Below are 21,617 nucleotides of genomic sequence, written 5' to 3' on the forward strand. Positions count from 1 at the left end.
AAGTTATGAGTTCCAAGGTAAAAGTTTGTAAGTGAAGTTAAAGTTACTAGTTTCAACATTAGGTCCGAGGTAAGGTAACAGTTTGCGAGATAAAGCTCCTACTTCTTGAGTAAAATTCACAGGGATAGTTTATAGTCCCGGGATAAGGTTCCTGGTTCTTAAGAAAAAGGTCGTAGGGAAAGTTGCTCGTTCTGTGATAAAGTTATTATATTTAGTTTCTAGTAAAAGTTCAAAGTTACAGTTCCTAATTCCAGATCAAAGTGACTCATTCCAGGGTAAAGTTTCCAGTTCTGGGGTTAAGTTCCGAGGTTCAAGTTCCAAAGTGGAGTTCCAATGTAGTAAAGTGCCTACGGTTGCAAGCTCCGGGGTAAAGTACCTTGTTACAGTTATTAGTTCCGGGGTAAAGTTACTGGTGAAGTTACCAGAGGTGGCAAATCCAGGTCCAGAAAGTAAAAACCCTGCCACAGTTTGGCTTTAGCCCCAGGTGCGAGCTAGCTAGCTCCCATGGTGCTCGTTTACTTGCTAAGGAGCTAGTTAGCTAGCATCTGGGGCTGGATTTGCCACCTCTGGAAGTTACTAGTTCTTGGGTAAAATTAATAAAAGTAGTCAGAGAAATAAAAAATAAAAAAAGCTTCAAGGTAAAGTTCCTATTTCTGGAGTAAAGTTCGTTGGTAAAGATTGTAGTTGAAAGGTGAAGTTATGAGTTCCAAGGTAAAAGTTTGTAAGTGAAGTTAAAGTTACTAGTTTCAACATTAGGTCCGAGGTAAGGTAACAGTTTGCGAGATAAAGCTCCTACTTCTTGAGTAAAATTCACAGGGATAGTTTATAGTCCCGGGGTAAGGTTCCTGGTTCTTAAGAAAAAGGTCGTAGGGAAAGTTGCTCGTTCTGTGATAAAGTTATTATATTTAGTTTCTAGTAAAAGTTCAAAGTTACAGTTCCTAATTCCAGATCAAAGTGACTCATTCCAGGGTGAAGTTTCTAGTTCTGGGGTTAAGTTCCGAGGTTCAAGTTCCAAAGTGGAGTTCCAATGTAGCAAGTTCCGGGGTAAAGTACCTTGTAACAGTTATTAGTTCCGGGGTAAAGTTACTAGTTCTGAGGAAAAAGTTACTATTAACAAGATAAAGAAGTACCTTCTTCCAGGTTTTACGAAACTGTTATTTGTATTCGAACCGGTTTGTATTCCCATCAGTCAGTCATCGTATTATCGGTAATATTGACATATTTGAAAGCGCCTTATTTATTCCTTTACTGGTCCGAACGGCACATTGGCATGTAAACATGAGCGCGCTCCCTCCCTCGTTCCCGGCGGCCATCAAAACATTTTAAGGTCTCATGAATCCGCCACCGCTGCGCGCGCGCGCGCACACACTCGACTCGCGCGCACACTTGTCCTTTTTACTCGCGCTGATGCCATAAAAAGGCGATTGATTAATGGAGACTTTAAGGAAGTGATGCGAGGCGCCGATACAAATAACTCACGCGCGCGCACACGCGCGAGCGGCCCTTTTGGCATCCATTCATCAGATGCCATTTAAAGAAAATGAAAGTGCTTATTTTCATCCGGCACGCGCTACCACATTAGCATCCGAAGTACACGCCGCCGTCAAATTGCTTCATCAACGAGAAATGTTGAAAATACACAAAAAAGTGCAAGATAGCACTTTTTTTTCTTGCGTATCAAGCACGTCATCGTAGCGCTGAAAATCAATGACGTTCTTATTTGGGAATATAATTATATTATATTATAAATTATATTTTTCTTTTTCCTTCATAACCCTGTTTCTCTTGACACGGTTATATTGTAAAATTCTGTTTGCTAACATCGAGCACTTGGGTGCGAGTGCACAGATGTCAACAAGTGCGTACTTGCAACTGTTGAACACGCAGGGTGCAGCAACACATACAAACCGAGTACACAGGAATAAAAAGAAGAATATAAATATGAAGTTATCCTACTTGCTACTTGGCGGCACGGTGGCTGACTGGTTAGCACGTCCGCCTCCCAGTGCAAAGGTTGTGAGATCAAGTCCGGGCTTCGACCTTCCTGGGTGGAGTTTGCATGTTCTCCCCGTGCCTTGCGTGGGTTTTCTCCGGGTACTCCGGTTTCCTCCCACATTCCAAAAACATGCATGGCAGGTGAATTGGACACTCCAAATTGTCCACAGGTGCGATTGTGAGTATGATTGTTCGTCTCTGTGTGCCCTGCGATTGGCTGGCAACCAGTTCAGGGTGTAACCCCGCCTCCTGCCCGAAGCCAGCTGGGATAGGCTCCAGCAACCCCCGCGACCCTTGTGAGGACAAGCGGTACAGAAAATGGATGGATGGATGGATGGAAGTTATCCTACTTGTGTGCAACAGAAGAACAACAACATTTTTAGGAAGACAAAGTCATTCGACTTTTGTCAAATGCCAAATTGTATGATTCCTTCCAGAGGCAAAGAATAAAGGAAGTGGAGTGTATTGTACGAAAACATGGCCGTTTCGAAAAATGCGGAGTGACGTTCCGAACTCTCTTTAATAGTATTGAACCGCTCGTAGTAGCAAGACGACTACGAGAAGGCGAAAAAGGATTTGCCGTTGACATTTAGCCGCAAACGCGGACGCTCTGCCGGGCGGCGCGTCCGCCTTTGTCACTTCTTCAACTTTGAAGTTGAAATCTTCCCGGTGGTCCCTTTTGCGCGCGCGAAGCAGCCCCGGCGCAGATGGAACGCCGTCCAACTTGGGCGGTGGCCCCGGGCCACATGGCGGGAGTGGCGCTCGTTTTCCACGCCGCCTCTCTTATCAGCGCCGCCAGCCCGGTAAGCTCGGATTAACATCTCCGCGTCGGGCTGGACGCGCCGCGATAGGACGGATCCGCGGCGGACGCAACATTTACTTCCTGGGGTGGCGGGGGGGAAGTTTTCCGGCGGTCCGGTGAGGAGAACCATCAAGAAAGATGAGGGCGCTTTTGCGCTTGTCCCCTTTTGGATCGGACGCTTTGCGATCGGACTCATCCTTTGAAGGAAGCCAGGCGGTCCCGTCGGTGGTGGGATCAGATTCTGTTGACGTTCCCGGCTGCCAGCGACACAGGCGACGCCGGCCAAGTGCACAAAAGAAGATCCACATTGGAAAATCCGGCTAATCCCTGATTGAAAGTTCATGCGTTGGCTCGGATCTTTTAAGCTCTGGCACGTTTTCCGCAGGAAAGGCCGTTCCAAGGGAAAACGCGGGCGACGGCGAGCAGGATCTCTCCGCCCCTTATGGCCGACGCGCACCCGCGTGTGTTCAGGTGAGCCGACGATCGGGCTCCGAAGGTGGGGGAAGAGCTCCTTTTCTTCTTCCGGGTTCCTTCTGAGACTTGCACCGGGGGTGCCGCGAATTGCGGGAGTGGCGGCGCAGATGGCAGATGGCGGGCCAGCTTGCCTTCCGCGGAAGAGCTCCTCCGCAGATTAAAGTTCAGCTCCGCGCTTGCCGGCGTTCTCCCGCTCAAACTTTTGGCCGCAACTTTTGCCGCCTGGCGAGCGGTTATCAGTCACTGCAGCATGCGACGGGCCTGGCGGGGGGGGGGGGGGGATCTCGGAGAGCGAGGGGACGAGACCTGGGAAGGGGAAGTCGGGATAAAATGCAGGACCTGCCTTTGATCAGTCGGGACTTTCGGTTTGAGTTCAGTCTCGATATCAGTTCAGTATCGTCAGTGTCAGAACGAGAGCGCATCGGTCACGGTCCATGTTTCGATTTGTATTTGCTTTTGTTTCATGTTCATTAAGGATAGACCGATTATCGGACGGGCCGATTAGCGGTGCTGATATTTGGCATTTTGACAAATATTGTCATCGGCCATTTTATGAGGCTGAAGCTGGTTTCTCACTGAGCGGTGAATGCTTGTGAACGTCGCAAATTTGGGGTTTCCATCAGGACTTGTTTTTACTTGTCGCAAACACATTTCGAACATATTCAGACAATTTTTCACCTTTTACGAACCCTGACCAAAGCCCCACATTAGCTACATCCGCATTTTGCATGCATTTGTCGCTCAATGAGATACAGGGAACTTTTCATTTATGGATTTATTTAAATGTTCACTTTTATAAAAAAACATATATAGAATTATGCTGACACTGGGAACTCCCTACACTTTTTATTGTTTTTTTAATTCACAAATTAAGAAATTATGTTGACATTTTGGAAAACTTTATTTACAGTTTTCGGGAACTATTAACTTACTTTTTTATTTTTATGTTTTTTAAACAAAGCTGTCAATTCTTTAAATTTTAAAAATGAATAGAAATTTTGTTGTTGTTGATTTTTTGTATTTATTTGTAGGCAACTATTTTCTCTTTTACTGCAAATGAATATTGGCTTGGAATATCAGTTATCGGTCTCCTTGACTACTAATAATCGATATCGGTATTGGCCTTGAAAAAAACCCATATCAGTCTACCACTAATGTTCATGTTCTTGTTTTCTTGTGGTTCAGGTCTTGTCCTGTTCATCAGGTCTTTTTTTCCCCACTTGTGCTCATCAACCCGGTCCCTTGTGTCTTCCAATCAGCTCGCTCAGCTTCTGTCCAGCTGTTCCTCGTCTCGTCTGTTTGTATTTAGTCAGGGTGACCAATAGTCCTCTTTTGGGAGGATGGACCATATTTTTTACATCTTGTCCGGGGTTTTGATAAATTCTTGAAAATGAATGAATTGGCATTGCATGAGTAATAGGAGGTGAAGTACACAGCGACTGGTACTGCAATTTCAAGGCCCGCTCAAGTGTCCTCTTTTGTTGGAAATGAAAATATGGTCACCCTAATTTAGTTTTCTGCCTCCGTTCAGTTGTTGTTGGATCGTTTGTGTCTGTTAGCCGTTCCTGTCGGTTGTCACATCTTCATTAGTTTGAGTGTTTGTTTTTGGTTCTTTGGACTTTGAATTCATTTAGTTTTTGGTGATTCTAAAGTGCCTGGTTTACTTTTGCATTTCTTGAATTCAATACTTTTTTTAAGAGCACACCTGCCTTGTCTCACTGCTTTCTTGCATTTGGGTCCTCAATGCTGCATGCCAAACAAAAAGTATATTGCGTTCACTTGAAAAAAAGAAAAAGTTTTTTTTTTTTGGGGCTTTGTTTATTTTAATATGTATTTTTTCTGTTTTATGAAATTATTTCTGTTTGACATTTTTTTCTATCAGAAAAAAATATTTTTAAAAAAACAAGACAAATATTCAGAGAAACAGATAAACATATTTCAAAACATATCTATTTTTTTTAATTACAAATATTTTGAAATATTGGAACATTTCAGCCAAGTACCAAATGTATCAAGAGAGACATTTTCATCATTATTAATATTATCTGGCGCAAAGCTACAATTTCAGTGTCATTATCATCATAGTAGCGTACCATCGATATCATCAAAGTCCTCCGTATTAGAGTATTTCAAGTATCTCTAGAATATCATCAATATCAATCGAGCATTTTCTGTATCAGCAATATTGGTAAATTGTATCCGTATCAGAGCATTGTCAATATTAGCAGAATCTCAACTGGAGCGTAAGTATCAGGCGAGTGTTATCCTTTTGTATCCGTCGTTTGCTGAGAATGAGTGTCAAGTGTCGTCTGTTTCACTTGAGTATCGTTTTCAGTACTATCAACAGTATGTCAAGGGTGAGTATAAAGTGCCATCGGTAATTCCGTATCAGGAGATGATCGTCGGTATCAATTCGTGTGCTGAGTGCGATTGTGTTTGAGTCCACTTGAGTTTTTGCAAACGTGAAACAGCGGCTCCTTCAATTCTCCAAAAAAAGTCCAAAGCAATTATTGGCACTTAGCCAGCGCGGATGTTCAGGACGGATCGTCTTGCGGCGGCGACCCCGACGGCGGCCGAGTGGGCGTCAACAATGTGCAGCTAATGGCCGCCTCCATCAGCGGCGCTCTTGTTGGAGACCTCTTCACGGGAGCGGCCCGCGCACTTGACCCACTTGAACCTTGGCGAATGATCGCCGACGCTCCTCTCTTCTCTTTTCTCCTCTCTTCTCTTTTCTTCTCTTCTCTTTTTCCGACTCCACGACGTCATAGATGTCGTTAGGCGCCGAGTTTTGCTTTGGAACATGATGGTTGTCATATGGGCTGACACTGACTGGCGACCAGTCAATTGTTTGTCTATCTGTGTCCTGCCTGGTGACCAGTCCAGAAGACAAGAAATTGGCCTTTGCCAGGTAGGAAATGTGACCAGCATTTTCTTCTGCAGTTTGGATTTTTTGGGGGATTTCACAGTTTTAGGATTTCTTATTGATAATTACAAATACGTTGTGTTAATTAATGACCTACATTTTGACAATCTCCAAATAAAAGTGACTATTATAAAATTTTACAGAATATTTGTATATTTCTTTTTGTTTACATCATTTAATTAAGCCCATCAGCGCTTTAAACATACGTGCTTTGTTCTTCACCGCAGGGTGAAAATGGGGACAAAATCCCTTTAAGCAGATTGTGTTTCCTAAGTCTCTTTTTCTGAATAATATAAATAATAATGATAATAAAATGATATTTGAGCTGTTTTTCCTGAATGTAATGGGAGGAAGGTTTGTCATTGTGGCGAGCGGAGAATTAACACTCACCTTGACCTGCACCTCACACTCTCAATTACGCATCAAATTCTAATTATATGGAGAGATTATAAGGTTTTTAAATATGATTGCAGCATTTAATACACTTTAAAAGTTGTACGCTAGACTACACTCAACGTGTGTGTGTGTGTGTGCGCGCGTGTGTTTTTTTAAATGGCGTTCCTAATTAAAGCTTAGGGAGGATTTGTCCTCATGTCCTCATTCTCATTTTCATAAAACACGTGTGAAATATTCATACGTTTTACGCGCGCTATCACTTTTCTTTACTGCTGGTTGCTTTCATCTTCGTGTCAGACGCTCAATAATCGAGCAATAATAATCGTCAATAATCGAGCATGCGCGGACAATATGTAAAAAAAAATAAAAATAAAATACGACAAAGGATGAGTGTAAAGTGTTAATGTCAAGATGTTTCTTTCTTGCTGCTAAATATTTTATGGGGCGTTTGTTTGACAATCAGGCGAAAAATAAAAAGCCAATCGGAAAAAAAAAAACAGAAGAAGGTCATTCGCCAGAATAGCAACAAAAGTGAATGACGACACACCGCAAACTTTTTTCAGTATTAGTAGAATAGACCCTCATCTGTTGTCATGAGTATCGTCAATATCAGTGGAGCATCAAGAATATCAATCGGATATCATCCCTTTCAGTAGCGTATCAATCGAGTATAATCAGTGTCTGTAGCATATCATCAGTATCAGTAGAGTATCAATAAAAAAAAATCATCAGTAAATACTGTGAATCGAAGTATGGAAGAGCATCATCAGTTTCGCAACTCTACATTTGATTTCAACGCAGATAAAGTGTCCTCCTTGTTAGGTTGGTGCTGCTGTTTTGATTAGCATGCAAGTTCAAACCAGATCAAGAGTTAACTCTTTGATTGTGCGGACATGAACAATAGCAGCTATGACTTGACATGATCGTGATTGAGTTGACTTTTTTCCCCTTTATAGCAAAGAGTGAGGCGGCCCACCTACACACACACGCACACGCGCACACGCACACACATTGGGACTTAATTCCTGCCTTTCCCCCGCCGCCGATCATCTTTCCCTGCCATCCTTACAAAAAGAAAATGGCTTTGGCTGAATTTGACGCTGCTGCCTCTTCTTGTGCCAAGCTGATTTGACCATAGCAGAAGAACGGGGCGCACCCACAAATGCTCTTTTTGATGCACGTTGGCACACGGGCCCCAGTGCCGCCCTCACCCTCGTCCTCCTCCTCTTCCTCGTCCCAAGTATTCCCGGGCATGGCGACGGCGCGAGAGGAACACAGCTCAGAGGAGATCTTCTGTGCCGTAATTCCGACAAGGCCTGGAGAAGCCTCTTGATGTGATCTTCTGCGTGCGTGTGTGTGTGTGTGTGTGTGCGTGTGTGTGTGTGTGCCAACACACACGGAAACACGGTCAGGTTTCAACTCTGCCATCCTTCCATCTTGGCAGACGTCGAAACGCACCATTGACGCATTTCTTTTGAAGTGCGTTGCGTATTTTGACCTCGACATGTTTAGCAATCGAGTATCTGTAGAAAGCGGCCAATTGGAGGTCATGTTTTGGATTGAGTCACAATAGTTGTCATTGGTGATGCCAAGACTGACACAAAAAGTAACTGGTTGACTGACTGACTTGACCGAGCGGCCGGCTGAACCAAGCCAAAACTTGCTGACTTATTCACTGACACATTTCTTCATCCATTGATGAAACACTGACGGAAACACTTTTTAGCTGGCTTGGCTCACTGACTGACTAGCTAACGAACTGATTGACATATACTCTAACCAATGAAAAAAAAACTGAAAAACTAACTAATTAACTGACTGACTGACTAGCGAGCTGATAACTCACTGACAAAAAACAGACTGACTAACTTACCGATTAAATAACTGACTGACTACCCAACAAAATGACTAGCAAATGAGCAAACTGACTGACTGGCAAGCTAGCTAGCTAGCTAGCTAGCGTATGAAGCAACTAAGTGGCTAAATGACTGACGGACCGATTCAGGAACTGACTGACTGATGGACTAGCAAACTGACTGACACGATTACTAACCAACGAACAAACCAAATAAATGCCAACAAGCCAACTAACTGACTAACTCCTAATGTAACAATTGGCAAGTCTGACAAGCTAACTCACTGCCAAACCAAGCGACCAAGTAATGAATGCGCTAACTGAATAAGTGACTGAATTGCTTGCTAACTAAGTAATTTACTGACTGAGTGAGAAACTAACCGGCAAACAAAGTGACTGACGTGCTAACTAACTAACAAACTAACTAACAAACAAACTAACTAACTAACTAACTAACTAACCAACTAACTAACCGTGGCGTTATATGACAAAATGTGGTATCCATGACCATCATCGCCAGTATCCCTGATACCAATAAGATACTTTTTGATAAATAAAGTTGATGCTTCATCAAATTTCTAAAATTGCCCGTAAGCAGCTTTTACCAAGGTTAGTATTGTCACTACTTATCCACCCACCACCAGATGTAATAGCTGACTAGTTCGTTTTATAAAATCTGCCAAGTGGGAATTAAATAAATAACAAAATAAATAGTCACCAGAATGAAAAAAACAAAACAAGGAAACAACAGAACAAAATGTTGTCTGTATATGATGTAAATATTTAGCCAGAAATCCAATGCATACAGAATATTTTCCCATTTTTACATTAAAAATATGATTTTGAATGTACCATTGTAAAATGCACCCAATTAAAGGTGGACGTGATAGCATGTTGCACTCTTCATTGGTTTATTTATTTATCTTTAATTTAAGAAGATTGTTGCTTTCTTCCTGTGTTAATTGTGCAAAATGCCCCCGCATGCTTGTCATTGTGAACCAAATGAATTGCATCAACAGTCAGAGGGAACCTCATGCAAAGTTTCTCAATTGCAATGTCGAAGTCAGCAGAGTTTGAGGTCGCGGCAAGAGAAGGCTGTTTTCAACACGATCGCGAAAGTGGAAAATCTCCCACTCACAGCTTCAAAACACACAATTATGTCCTATTATGTCATTATATCATATGATATATTTGTATGGTTCATAAGTGAGGCTCTGTAACTGTAGTGCGCGTTTATTTCTAGTATTAATAATGTGTCCTTTATGTATTGGAGAAAAAAAAATCGAATTCTATATTTTTTAATGTTTTAATAGAAATGGCAACAAATACTCAAAATTGACAATATAAACTTGTAAATGTAAAACAAAAACAACTCAATCACAGCAACAATGCATCTTATGATCAAAATTCAATGCTTGAAATGTTTTATTTTTAATGTTCAATGAGAACGCTTTTATTTTGCGGCGCAGTTATCGGCAGGCAGGAAGTGAGGGGGTGTGGCTACCATGATGATAAATGGAGGCAATGGGAGACAGGAAGTGGAGTTTTGTGAGACACAAACATGATGCTTTGGTGGAATATAGATCAAATATTGATTATACATTTGGTGAGTATGTTTTTTTTGTGGAATTAAAGTGCTTATCAATTGATTATCATTTAGTTTACGACTAATTGATTGAATACCTTCAAGAAAGTAAAGGAACAATGTTTAGCAAGTTGGCTAGCTTACAGAAGCTGACAGCTGTCCACCATTTTGTATTCCATGCCCCCAACAAACATACTGTATAGTGTATGTAGGATTGGCAACTATGTCGGCTACTGCGGTAGCCATGGAGCGTCGATGCGATGAAGAATATTTCACAGATAAAACAACATTTGGGGCTCCCCCCCACATTGGTCGGCATATCTCGAGTTAATATCTGTGGTTGTAGCATCCATCCAGCTAGCCACATGAAGCCGAGGCTGCTGGGCTTGAAATGAGAAATGAGCACAACTGTTAGTTAAGACAATAAAGCTCAAACTGCGTAAATATTTCAAAATAAACTCTTCAGTTCCATCTATGTATTCTTCTCGTTATCAATTTAAATCTGTCTAGCTTTCTGGTTTGATCGGTATCGAACTCTGTGGCTACATTAAGCCATGATTGTTTGGGCCTTGGAATACAAAATGGTGGACACCTGTTAGGCAACAAGCTAACACAATTACACAAACAATTCGGAAAGAGTTCTAATAAAACATTATAAATGCAAGCAATGTTATACATACATCACCCATCAATCAAACTAGATAATTATACAACTGTCTGTCTGGCTAGATAGCGAAAGAATCGTAGGAAACTTGAGTAAATGTCTTTTTGTCCTTTACCTGTTTGCATATTTGATCCTGTTAGAGTAGACAATATTTGTATTCTACTCTTTGCGTGTTCAATTAACTGAATGGTGAGATTCTGGTGAAGAAGTCCCTTTGCAAAGGTATCATTATAACAGAAGCTTCTGATCACACAATTGAAGTCACCCAAGCAGTGTTCTGTTCAAAAGTGTGCTCCTCCTCCTCCTGCACATCATTATTTATTGAAAAGTGGGTGAATACGAAAAGCCTCCTCCCCTTCAAAAAAAGGCAGAAGTTCTCAGGAATACAAATCAGATTAGACCTAAACAATAATAAGTCAGCCTGTCTCACTTCGACCGGCTGAGACCGGTACTAGACTACACTCCCTTCTAGATAACATGGAAAAGAACTTGTTGCCCTTTTCTTCTCAGGCGAAAGAGACAGATAAGAATACAATAGACAATTCTATTCATTGAGCTACACAGCTAAATGGCTAAAATATAAATTGAAACTGAAAAGCAATGTTAATAATTCAACAATCCAAAACTTGAACAAGAACGATAGCTTGTTTGCTAATCTATTTGCGATTAGCTGCATAGCTCGATAGGAACGACGGATACCTATTTTACTAGCAAACTCGATAGTTGGGTGACGATCGACGCGATGGGTTTGATTGGAAACCTTTAAGAACTTCAGTGAGTGTGATATTTTGTTTGCTAATTTGTTTGCGCTAACTAGCTCGCTAGGACAAAAGAGCGCTCATATGGCACATCACGAGGTCGACTTTCTAATGACTTGTTGATGAGTTGCTCATCAAAGCACAACACTGACAATCAAGGACATTTTCTGAGAATTCAAACGTGTACTTTTGACAACTGCACAAATGGGGAAAAAGTGGCTGTCTTATTTAAATCTTTTTTCCTTTCCGTCCGACGTCACGAAGAAGACGCCGAAGACTGACTGACGAGTGAACGCATGCGAGGCGGAGCTCTCATTAATATTACACAGACTCTTCTTTGACTTGATTTCCTTTCTCCGTCTGAGCGTCGCAGGCGGCGCGAATTAAGGTGTGCAAATCACATTTTAGGCTTCAGTGTACAAAGAAGCACGGGATTGTTTTAACCTTCCCTCCTCCTCTCTCCTCGGCTGCGTATGAATATGGGCGCGCATAAATATATGTATATGTACACAGGCCTTTTATCTGGATGAATTATTTCAGGAGTTGACGTGTTTGTGCAAAAAAAAGATTCAGCTCAATAATTTAAAAGTTGATTCATTGCGTGCCGCCGCCGCCGCCGCCGCCACATTGCAATCGGTAAAAATTCACATATATTAGCATGTTAGCAACTTAGCTCACCTCTTCTTGAGGGACGACGTAGGCATAATATAGTAGTTTCTATTCAGTGTGTCAAAAAAACAAAAACAAATTGATCATGTAATTGCATGTTTTATGAGTAAAATACTATGACTATGTTGTCTAAAAGTTACTAATGTTGTTGTTGGAATAATTATAATTTATTGTCATAAAATATTGAAACTTTGTTCTCATAAAATTACAAATGTATTTCTGGTCAAATATGACTACTCATAAGAAGGTGAAAATGAGTGCTGTCACTTTCGAATATTTTTTAGAATTGATTAATCTATTGATTATTTAATCGATAAAATGGATTCATTTGGATTTTGTATTAAAGTGACTTTCTTGTAAAAGTATGACTTTTTCAACATGGTAAAATATGAGCTATTCCCCTTTTTTTCCCTGGTAAAATATAAATCAAATTATGAATATTTAAAACATGTTTTTCCCTCCTCATGCTAGTTGACTTCATTCTCATTCTTCCTGAATAGGAATACTTTATTCCCCTCGCAATGTTCCCTCCTTATTCTGGAAAACAACAGATTCAGAACATTTGACATTCTCATTCTCATAATGACTTTTTAAAGGCGTTTTTCCTCTGGTAAAGTTTCAACTTATTATTTTATTTTTTATTTTTTTACGAGCCCAAGTTTCACCACAATTTTTCCCCAAAGACATTTACACATTGTGTATTTATTAATGCTAACATATAATTTAGAAATGACATCCATTCCTCTCTTTTTCCGAACCGCTTATCATCCGAAGGGTTGCAGGCAGGCTGGACGTATTATTATAATGTTTGAAGCGACAGATATTAAATCACAAATGATGTATCAACATTCAACATGAGGACAAACGCAATACCAACAATCCCCGGCATATATTCTTTATCCTCTGTGAAGACAACTAACATTACTACGGCTTACCAAGCAGTTGTGACCGCTTTTTTTTTTTTTTTTTTCTTGATGGACTTGCGTGTAAAAGGTGTTTAAAAGCTTTTATTTATCTCGGGCTTTAATTTAGTCTTTCGAGGCGAGTGCGTATATCAGCAGCGTGGTCAGCGGCCCTCGCATGAAATATTCATGAAAGATATGCACAATTTATGAAAGCTTATTATTGTAAAATTGCTGATCCACTGCCGGGACGCAGCTACAGGCAAACAATGATGCTTTTTTTTTTTTTCTCCCGCTTCGTCTTATGATGATGATGATGATGACGACGACGATGATGATGATGATGATGATGCAGAGGGAAAACAGTAAGGTGGGCGTGGGGGGAATTCCTGCATATTTTAATGTTAATATCATAACGTGGAAGGTTATTATTATGTATGGAAAAAGAGCAACGCTTCAAATGGAAAATGGTCAATTTGAAAGGGATGCTTAAATGACCTGTAGAAATATAAAAGTATGATAATATTCAATATGACGATTATAGATATAGTGTGTGTAAACTGTGTGTGTGTGTGTGTGTGTGAGATCTTAATGTTTATGAAAAGGATACATTTCCTTTCTCGTAATAATCCAACGTTATAATTTTTAAACTTAAAATTGTATTCTTGTTTTGTTTGTCATGCAAAACAATATTTTGGTCGCTTAAAATTTTTCTAGTATAAAGATTAAAATAGTTGTTATTGCATTGTGACTATTGTCATAAAAGTACGGTTTTGTTTGCTTTTAAAGTTTTAACTGTAGATTTTCTAGATATTTTTATGACTGCCTTACATTAAAGTTGACTCTGGTCGGATCAACTTTTTCTATATTTTTGTCATTTGTCAAATTTCCGTGACTTAAAAAACAAACAACTTAAAATTCGATCCCTTTACGTTCCCCATGGTAAAAGACACGAGGACTGAAATCAAGCTGAATATGTATTTTGTTTGTTTGTTTCTTGACTTTGAATGTATCTTTTTCTGATTAAATGAAGACTTCATTCTCTTACAATTCTGATGATTTCATTTCTCATATTACTGCTGCATATTTTAATGTTAATACCATAACACGTAAGCTTATTATTATGCATGGGAAAAAAGAGCTTCAAATGGAGGACAGTGTCAAATTTGAAGATGATGGTTAAATGGCCTGTAGAAATGTGTATGTATATTAATATCTATAGCTGAATATTGATATATGTGTGTGCGTGTGTGCGCGTGGGAGCTCTTGGTGTTTATGGGATGGAACTAATGGTGTTGGGGTTGGGATATTCTGCCTTCTCCACGGGAAATCTCCTTCCATCGGGCCCGCGTGCGCGATGAGCTGGGTCGCTGATGGGGTTGGGGTCAAGGGTTAAGAGCTGGTTATTTTTAAGAAGGACACGAATGGGGTGTGGACACTGATTGCCTGGCCGAGCGGCGTAATTAGCAATTAGCGGCTAAATACGCCGTTTGGCGCGGGGCCCATTTAGCCGCTAATGCTCATCATTTAGGACACGATGGAGGGAGAAGATGAAGATCGCTCCATGTCACATTGTTTCCCCATAAAACACACTCACACACACACACACACACGCACACACACACACTGCAGCATTTCTTTTTACTTACTGCAACTTTCTTCTTTCTTCCTTTAGGAAGAGATCGGCTTCCCTGTGCTTGCAACATGCTAACAACCATGAGGAATGTTTTGGCCCAACACTGTCAGGTAAGAATTTGTCTTATTGATGAACCCGCTTTCGTGTCAAAGCCTGACCCTGGTTGGAAAGTCTAACCTTTCAACTCAACCTTCAAATCCTAACCCTTGTTTGAAAAACTCTTAGCCGACTCCTGCTTTGAAATTGTAACCCAGGCTTGAGTCCCTACTTTCAAACCCTGACCTTTTTTTTGAACCCCTGCTTTGATATCCTAAACCTGGCTTTTGAAACCCTAACATTGTACTCGCTGGTTTTACTTTTACTTGAACCCTTACCCGAATTTGAAATTGTGAGCCTGCTGTCCATTCCTAATTTGAACCTCAAACTTATTCAGAAACCATAATCCTTAAAAAATAATAAAAAAATACAAATAAAGTAATAATCTTTTTTTTTTGGTGGGGGGTGGGCGGGTCACGATGTGATCATTAGCATCCGTACTTTCAAACCCTGACCTTTTTTTGAACCCCTGCTTTGATATCCTGAACCTGGCTTTTGAAACCCTAACATTGTACTCGCTGGTTTTACTTTTACTTGAACCCTTACCCCAATTTGAAATTGTGAGCCTGCTGTCCTTTCCTAATTTGAACCTCAAACTTATTCAGAAACCATAATCCTTAAAAAAAAAAAATACAAATACAAATAAAATAATAATCTTTTTTTTTTGGTGGGGGGTGGGCGGGTCACGATGTGATCATTAGCATCCGTACTTTCAAACCCTGACCTTTTTTTTGAACCCCTGCTTTGATATCCTAAACCTGGCTTTTGAAACCCTAACATTGTACTCGCTGGTTTTACTTTTACTTGAACCCTTACCCCAATTTGAAATTGTGAGCCTGCTGTCCATTCCTAATTTGAACCTCAAACGTATTCAGAAACCATAATCCTTAAAAAATAATAAAAAAATACAAATAAAATAATAATCTTTTTTTTTTGGTGGGGGGTGGGCGGGTCACGATGTGATCATTAGCATCCACTTCCCATCATTGGAGCTAAAGGTGGGCTACCTGACAGGTGTATGGTGCACGCAAAACAACAAGAACAAAAAAAAAAGAGCAAAACAAGAAAGAGGCCGCAAACAACGGGAATGTTTATCCCGGCCGTGACTTCCCGACATCAAGCGATTGGAACGCGCCGTGACAGGCGTGAGTGGCCAGACGACATTCACCAAATGAAACCGCAGCGCTCGCGTCTCATCAATAAGTCAGACACAAAAAAACAAAAAGCCATGGCACAAATATTACCCTGTGTGTGTGTGTGGGGGGGGGGGGGGGTGCGTGCGTGCGTGCGCGCGCTGGCTATTGTCTACTTTTGGGACTAATGAGTTGTCGTTTTACTGCTGTTCGCCTTTCTTGCAATTTCTTGGCTCTTCAAACCTAACAAACAAATGATGTCCACATACAAAAAACTATGGAAAACTATACATGTATGTAAAAACAACAACAACTATATATATGCATGTATGGCGGAGGGGCTAATGCTAACGAGGTCTTCATAAATGGTAAACAGCCGTACTCTTATGATTCCCTTCCCCTTCCATATACGCATTTTGAGTAAACAAACGTTCCTGAAAAGCCGAACATAATCGTACATACGAGCGCGTGTTTGCAAAATCATGTCCATGGCGTCCGCTTGAAAAGGATTAGCTTAGCGTCTTCCTGGCGGGAATACTTTGCTTAGCGCAAATCCCGGGAAACCCCGGGGATCCATGTTGTAACGTTTCTGATAGCTGGGGGTGATCCTCAACCCAGACCCCCCCCCCCCCCAAAAAAAAAATTGTGCGGCCCCTTGCCGTGCGTCGGGATGCCAGGATATTTTCAAGTGGTTGACGCTCTGCTTTCTGTCAAAGCACTTTGTGTGTTTGTGCTGGATTTTGGCTGCTTTTGGAATATTAAGTAGAGACAAAATGACAGCAATGTAATGAATTTGATGCAATGGCAATAAAATGATAGTGATGGGAATAAAATAGGGGTGAAAAATAGTGAAGAATCGATGGTGCTGGAACGATAGGTATGAACAAATAGTGAAGAAATGATATCGCCAAAAACATAAGAACAAAATGTTTGCCATAAAATGGTGGTGACAAAAGATAGCAAGAACATGCAGAAGCCAAAATGGAGTGAACAGCTTGGACTTGCGATGGCGTTTGAATGTAGCCTCCTGCGAAGTCGTTCGAACAAATATTGATAAAGGCTTTGCAGTACGGTCTGCAAAGTTGTTCGAATGTATTGATAAAGCCGTTGGAACATACAGACGGCAAAACGGCAACAATGAAATGGTATCGGCAAAATGAATGTGTGAAAACCAGACTGATGAAATAAGACGACGTAAACGAGACCGACGGAATGAGACCGGTGAACCGAGACGGGCGAAATGGCGGCCGTGCCGGAACGCCCAACCCCGACATGAAAAATTCAACCCAAAAGCTGACTCGGGTAAAGCCGCTCCCTTCGTGCCTTTCTTACACCTGGGCTGGATTTCTGCAATGAACTTTATTTTGGAGTCAGCCAGTCCCCTCTGGATCGTCTCCGTTTGGTCCAAAACTGCTGCTGCTCGCCTCCTAACTGGAGCGCACCAAGTCCAATTCTGGCCTCTCGTCACTGGCGGCCTTTGCATCTTGGAGTTCCTTTGAAAATGCTTTTGTTTTCAAATCTTCTAATGGTCTCGACCCGCCTTACCTTCCCGAGCTCCTCCGCCTCTTCGTGCCGGCGCCTTGAAATCGGCGGCCGAGACGCCGCGACTTGAGGTGCCGTTGAGTTTGTGCGGCGGCTCGGAGGCGATCGAACCTTTTCCGTTGTCGGTCCCTCTCTCTGGCTCAACGTTAGGCAACCAAACCAGACCAACGAAAAGGACATCACCAAAACAAAAGGGTCGGACGGGGACGGGCATGACGAGCCCGACTGAACGGCAGAAGCTGAAATATCGTGAGGAAACCAGACGGCCAAAAGAATACCGACGGCGCGCTAGCATAAAGCCGAGGGTTCTCCTCCGGCAGCCTCCGGCGCGCGTGGGGATGCCAGCATATTTTCAAGCAAGGCTTTTTCCCTGTCATCTGGCGCCAAAGCACTTTTAGCCGCCGCAGCATTGTGGCTCGTCTCCGTGGCCACGGGCTGCTCCCGCCTGCTCCCGCCTGCCGTCTTTACGCACAAACAATACCTGCCTCGTCGCCTTCTCCCGCCGCAGCACTTTTTTGCGTCTCTTTTTTAGCTGTCTCTTTATTTCACGTCGGAGGCGTCATCACTTTTGTTGTCGCTGGTATTGAATAGTTAATGCCACCGCCGCCACCTTCCCCCGTGACTTTTAGTAGTATTTTTACATCTGCACAATGCCTTTAACGCCACGTGACGTCGCCCCCTCGGGACGGGGGAACGACACTGCGGGGCGTCTTTGGCGTTTTATAGCCGACGTGGCGCGCGGGAGCCGCCGGATGCTTTTGCTTTAAACGCCGCACTTTAATGTCTCTTTTTTTTTTTTCATCTGTCTTTTATTGCACCGAAGCGTCTCACGCGCAGCTCGATTAACGGTTTGCTTTAAGGAAGGACAATCAGAAAAGAGCTTTTATTAAGAGTCAATAATGGAAATAGAAGCTTCCATATTCAGCTGTTTAAAATTCTTGACATGGCTTCCCTTCGTTGATTACGTTGTCAGCTCAACTCACATTAAATGTTGTCCAGTCCAGTAGTTTCTCTCCTCAAAACATTTTTTTTTTTGCATTATAATTAATATACATTTAAGAAAGATTTATAAGGCACTATGGTGCTGAAAAAGCTTGAAATGATTTTCATATAGAGAGAAAAGTACTTTATCAAATGCATAATTCTGCCAGCTTGATTAAAACAAGATTAGTTCATAACTAATTCATAATTATTCATTTGTGTGTGTGTTTATTTTACTCGAATGTATATTTGCCTATGTCAGGGTTTTAATGGAATCTGGCTGTTTATTCGTTTAGGGTAAGGTAATTATTCACATGTATATTAAATAAGTTTAAAAATAGTTGATTCATGTGATTATAGTCACATTTAAAGTATGAACTTTTTAATGATAATCCATTAATTTAAAAAAATATATATTTTTGTTTTTTATTGATATTGTTTTATTAAAATTAGTACATGTATTTAACTCACATTATTTTAATAAAAGTTGATTTTAATAACAGAAGTACAGTATAAATAATTTTTTTTAAAGAAATTTCCCTTTTTGACTTTTTAAAGACATTTTAATTAAATAAAATATTTGGAATTTTTGGTTTGGTTAATTTCTCATTTAGTGTTCTGATAAAAAGATAATCTTTCAATTAATGTAGAAATTATTGTAAAACAACAATTCAAATATGAATTCATGTAAAATTAATGCAACAGAATTAATTTAAAATATATAAAATAAATACAAACTAAAACAATGTATTATATTTGAATTATGTTTGTGTTTTTGTTGTACAGTTTTTGTTTTGTTTTGTTTTTTTAGTAAAAAATGTATTACCTTTGAATGAGAAATTGTTATTATTTCTGATTATTACGTTTTATTTATATTCAAAATTTGATTTTGATAAACTATATATAGCTGGCACGGACTAAGTACGAATCCATTATACAATTTGGTGCTGATCCATATAAATATGCAAATGTCCTTCTCTTCATTTTCACTGAATAATGCATGAGTCATAATCACAAGACACACACACACGCACACACACAGTAAAAATGTGTGTAAAACTCAAGTAAAAATACTCGCCCTTTTGAAGAAGCCCCGCAACTTGCAGCGCTTCTCTTGTCATTCTCACACTAGCCCTTAGCTGCGACATGCTATTTATGTTAGCATCTTCCTTTTGGGAAAATAAAGTTGTCAATGCAATGGCAACGCCGTATTTAACTCCGCAAAGAACCACACACGTTGAGGAACGCACACGCGCGCAACTCTTCTGCCAAGCGTCCAGAAGTTGGAGGCCGTCTGGACCGGGAGCGCTCCAAGAGCTTAGCAGGGAGTCCACAAACTGCTCAAAGCTGACATTTGTGCTTGCTGGAGGTACAAACGGGCATAGACAGTCAGACAGACAGACAGTCAGACAGACAGACAGACAGACAGACCCATTTCTTTAAGCCCTCGCCCCCAATAAACACTCATCTTCATCTCATTTAACTGTTTCCATCAGAGATGTTGTACATTAAAGACAGAGCTGACTCTACATATCCACGCGCGTGTGTGTGTGCGTGTGTGTGATATTTAATGATCTCGGGTTGTTGTTAAATCACACACACTGATTGCTTTTATGTTCCAGCGCGCTGACTTTTATTTTTATTTTTTTCACCTGGGCTGCAGCGGCAGCCGTCGTTGTCGAGCGATTACAGAAATACGAGCGTGTGAATATTAAAACATTGCACCGGGTAAAATCTCATCAAGGCTTTACATTCGTCTCTTCCTTGTCTTTGAACGGCAAACAAGTGCAAAGGTGACAGCCGCGTATAAAAGTCACTTTGAGAAGGACACTCAATCGAGTCGAACAGCAAATCAATTTTCCTCATTGAAATGAATTGTGATGTCGAACCTCAATGAAAACGTTTGGACGGCCGAGTTCTAACAACCAACGGCTGCACTTGTTGCGTATATGCCTTTAAGAGGCGTGGCCTAGCGAGTGACAATTAATGGAATTTTAATCGTGATCAATACGATTTGGCCGTCACAATGAAATGAAGCGGATTGTCGGCAATATTTACGTTTCAAATGCGTTCCCTGCCACGTATCTACTCAAGCGCTTGACGTCACTTGTTGGACTGATGAGAGCCAATCAAGACGTGGCATTTATTTCTTATTTTTGTTGTGGCCACTGAATAGTTTATCAAGCACACATGATGCTCATTTGCGCTCATGAGGAAAGAATAACGTGTGCGCACAATACAAAACAATAAGATTAAATAAGTTCATCAAAATACAATACTGTAAATTCCTGTCACGTACAAACCATACTAGTCACACGAGTAACCAGCCTCTCGCATACAAGTTGCACATATAAGTTGCACATGAGTCACACTAGTCAAATGAGTCAAGTGCAAGTCACATATACTAGTCATACAGTACTAGTCACATTCAAGTCATTCTCGTAACATAAAAGTCATGCCACCAATTAGTCATGGATGAGTCACATACAGTAAAATCCATACTCGAGTCATACAAGTCAAATACTAGTTGCATACTAGTCACAAATCATACTAGACCCACTTGAGTCATACTGTACGTTTACCGTACTCGTTATAGTTGTCATACTGGTCTCATACAAGTCGTGCACGGGTCACATACAAGTCGTACTAGTTAGCATAAGATTCATATTTGTCACATACAAGTCAATATTTAGTCATACTAACACACATGAGCCGTACATTTACCATTTAATGTAGTCATAGTTGCATAATAGACACATACTAGTCCTTCTAGGGGCAAACAAGTCACATTAGTTCATATCTAGCCATACAGATCACATACTAGTCATGCATGAATCATACAAGTCACAGCCTAGTCAAACTAGTCATAAAAATCACAAGCTAGTCATACAAGTTGTACTAATTGCATACAGGTCACGTTCTACTCATATTAGTCACATACAAGTTATGCTAGTTAGTCTAGTTATAGAAGTCACATACTATTCATGTATTAGTCGGATACAGCTAATGTGGTACTCACAAGTCAAACGAGTCACACAAACTATACTTGTTACATACAAGTCACATGGTAATCATACAAGTTAAATGTTTGTCTTACTAGTCAAATAAATCACATATTAGTCATACTAGTTGCATACAAGACACATAGTAGTCATACAAGTTAAATACTAGTCTTGCTAGTCAAATAAATCACATATTAGTCATAC

At 40.8% G+C, this 21,617-nt stretch overlaps 1 protein-coding gene across 1 annotated transcript in view; it reads left to right on the forward strand.

Moving 5' to 3' along the window:
• Nucleotides 1-9,985: 9,985 nt before the first annotated feature.
• Nucleotides 9,986-21,617, forward strand: part of znf536 (zinc finger protein 536) — a 266,047-nt gene continuing 254,415 nt past the window's right edge. Inside the window, exons 1-2 of the mRNA XM_086072166.1 lie at nucleotides 9,986-10,051; nucleotides 14,699-14,769. Coding sequence (XP_085928292.1) covers nucleotides 14,747-14,769 — 23 coding nt within the window. The 5' untranslated portion in view covers nucleotides 9,986-10,051; nucleotides 14,699-14,746. The remainder of the gene's footprint in view (nucleotides 10,052-14,698; nucleotides 14,770-21,617) is intronic.

The sequence above is a fragment of the Leptonotus elevatus genome, chromosome 3 (assembly GCF_054856555.1).
Source record: "Leptonotus elevatus isolate MCC_2025b chromosome 3, RoL_Lele_1.0, whole genome shotgun sequence".
In the NCBI taxonomy this organism is placed as follows: Eukaryota; Metazoa; Chordata; class Actinopteri; order Syngnathiformes; family Syngnathidae; genus Leptonotus; species Leptonotus elevatus.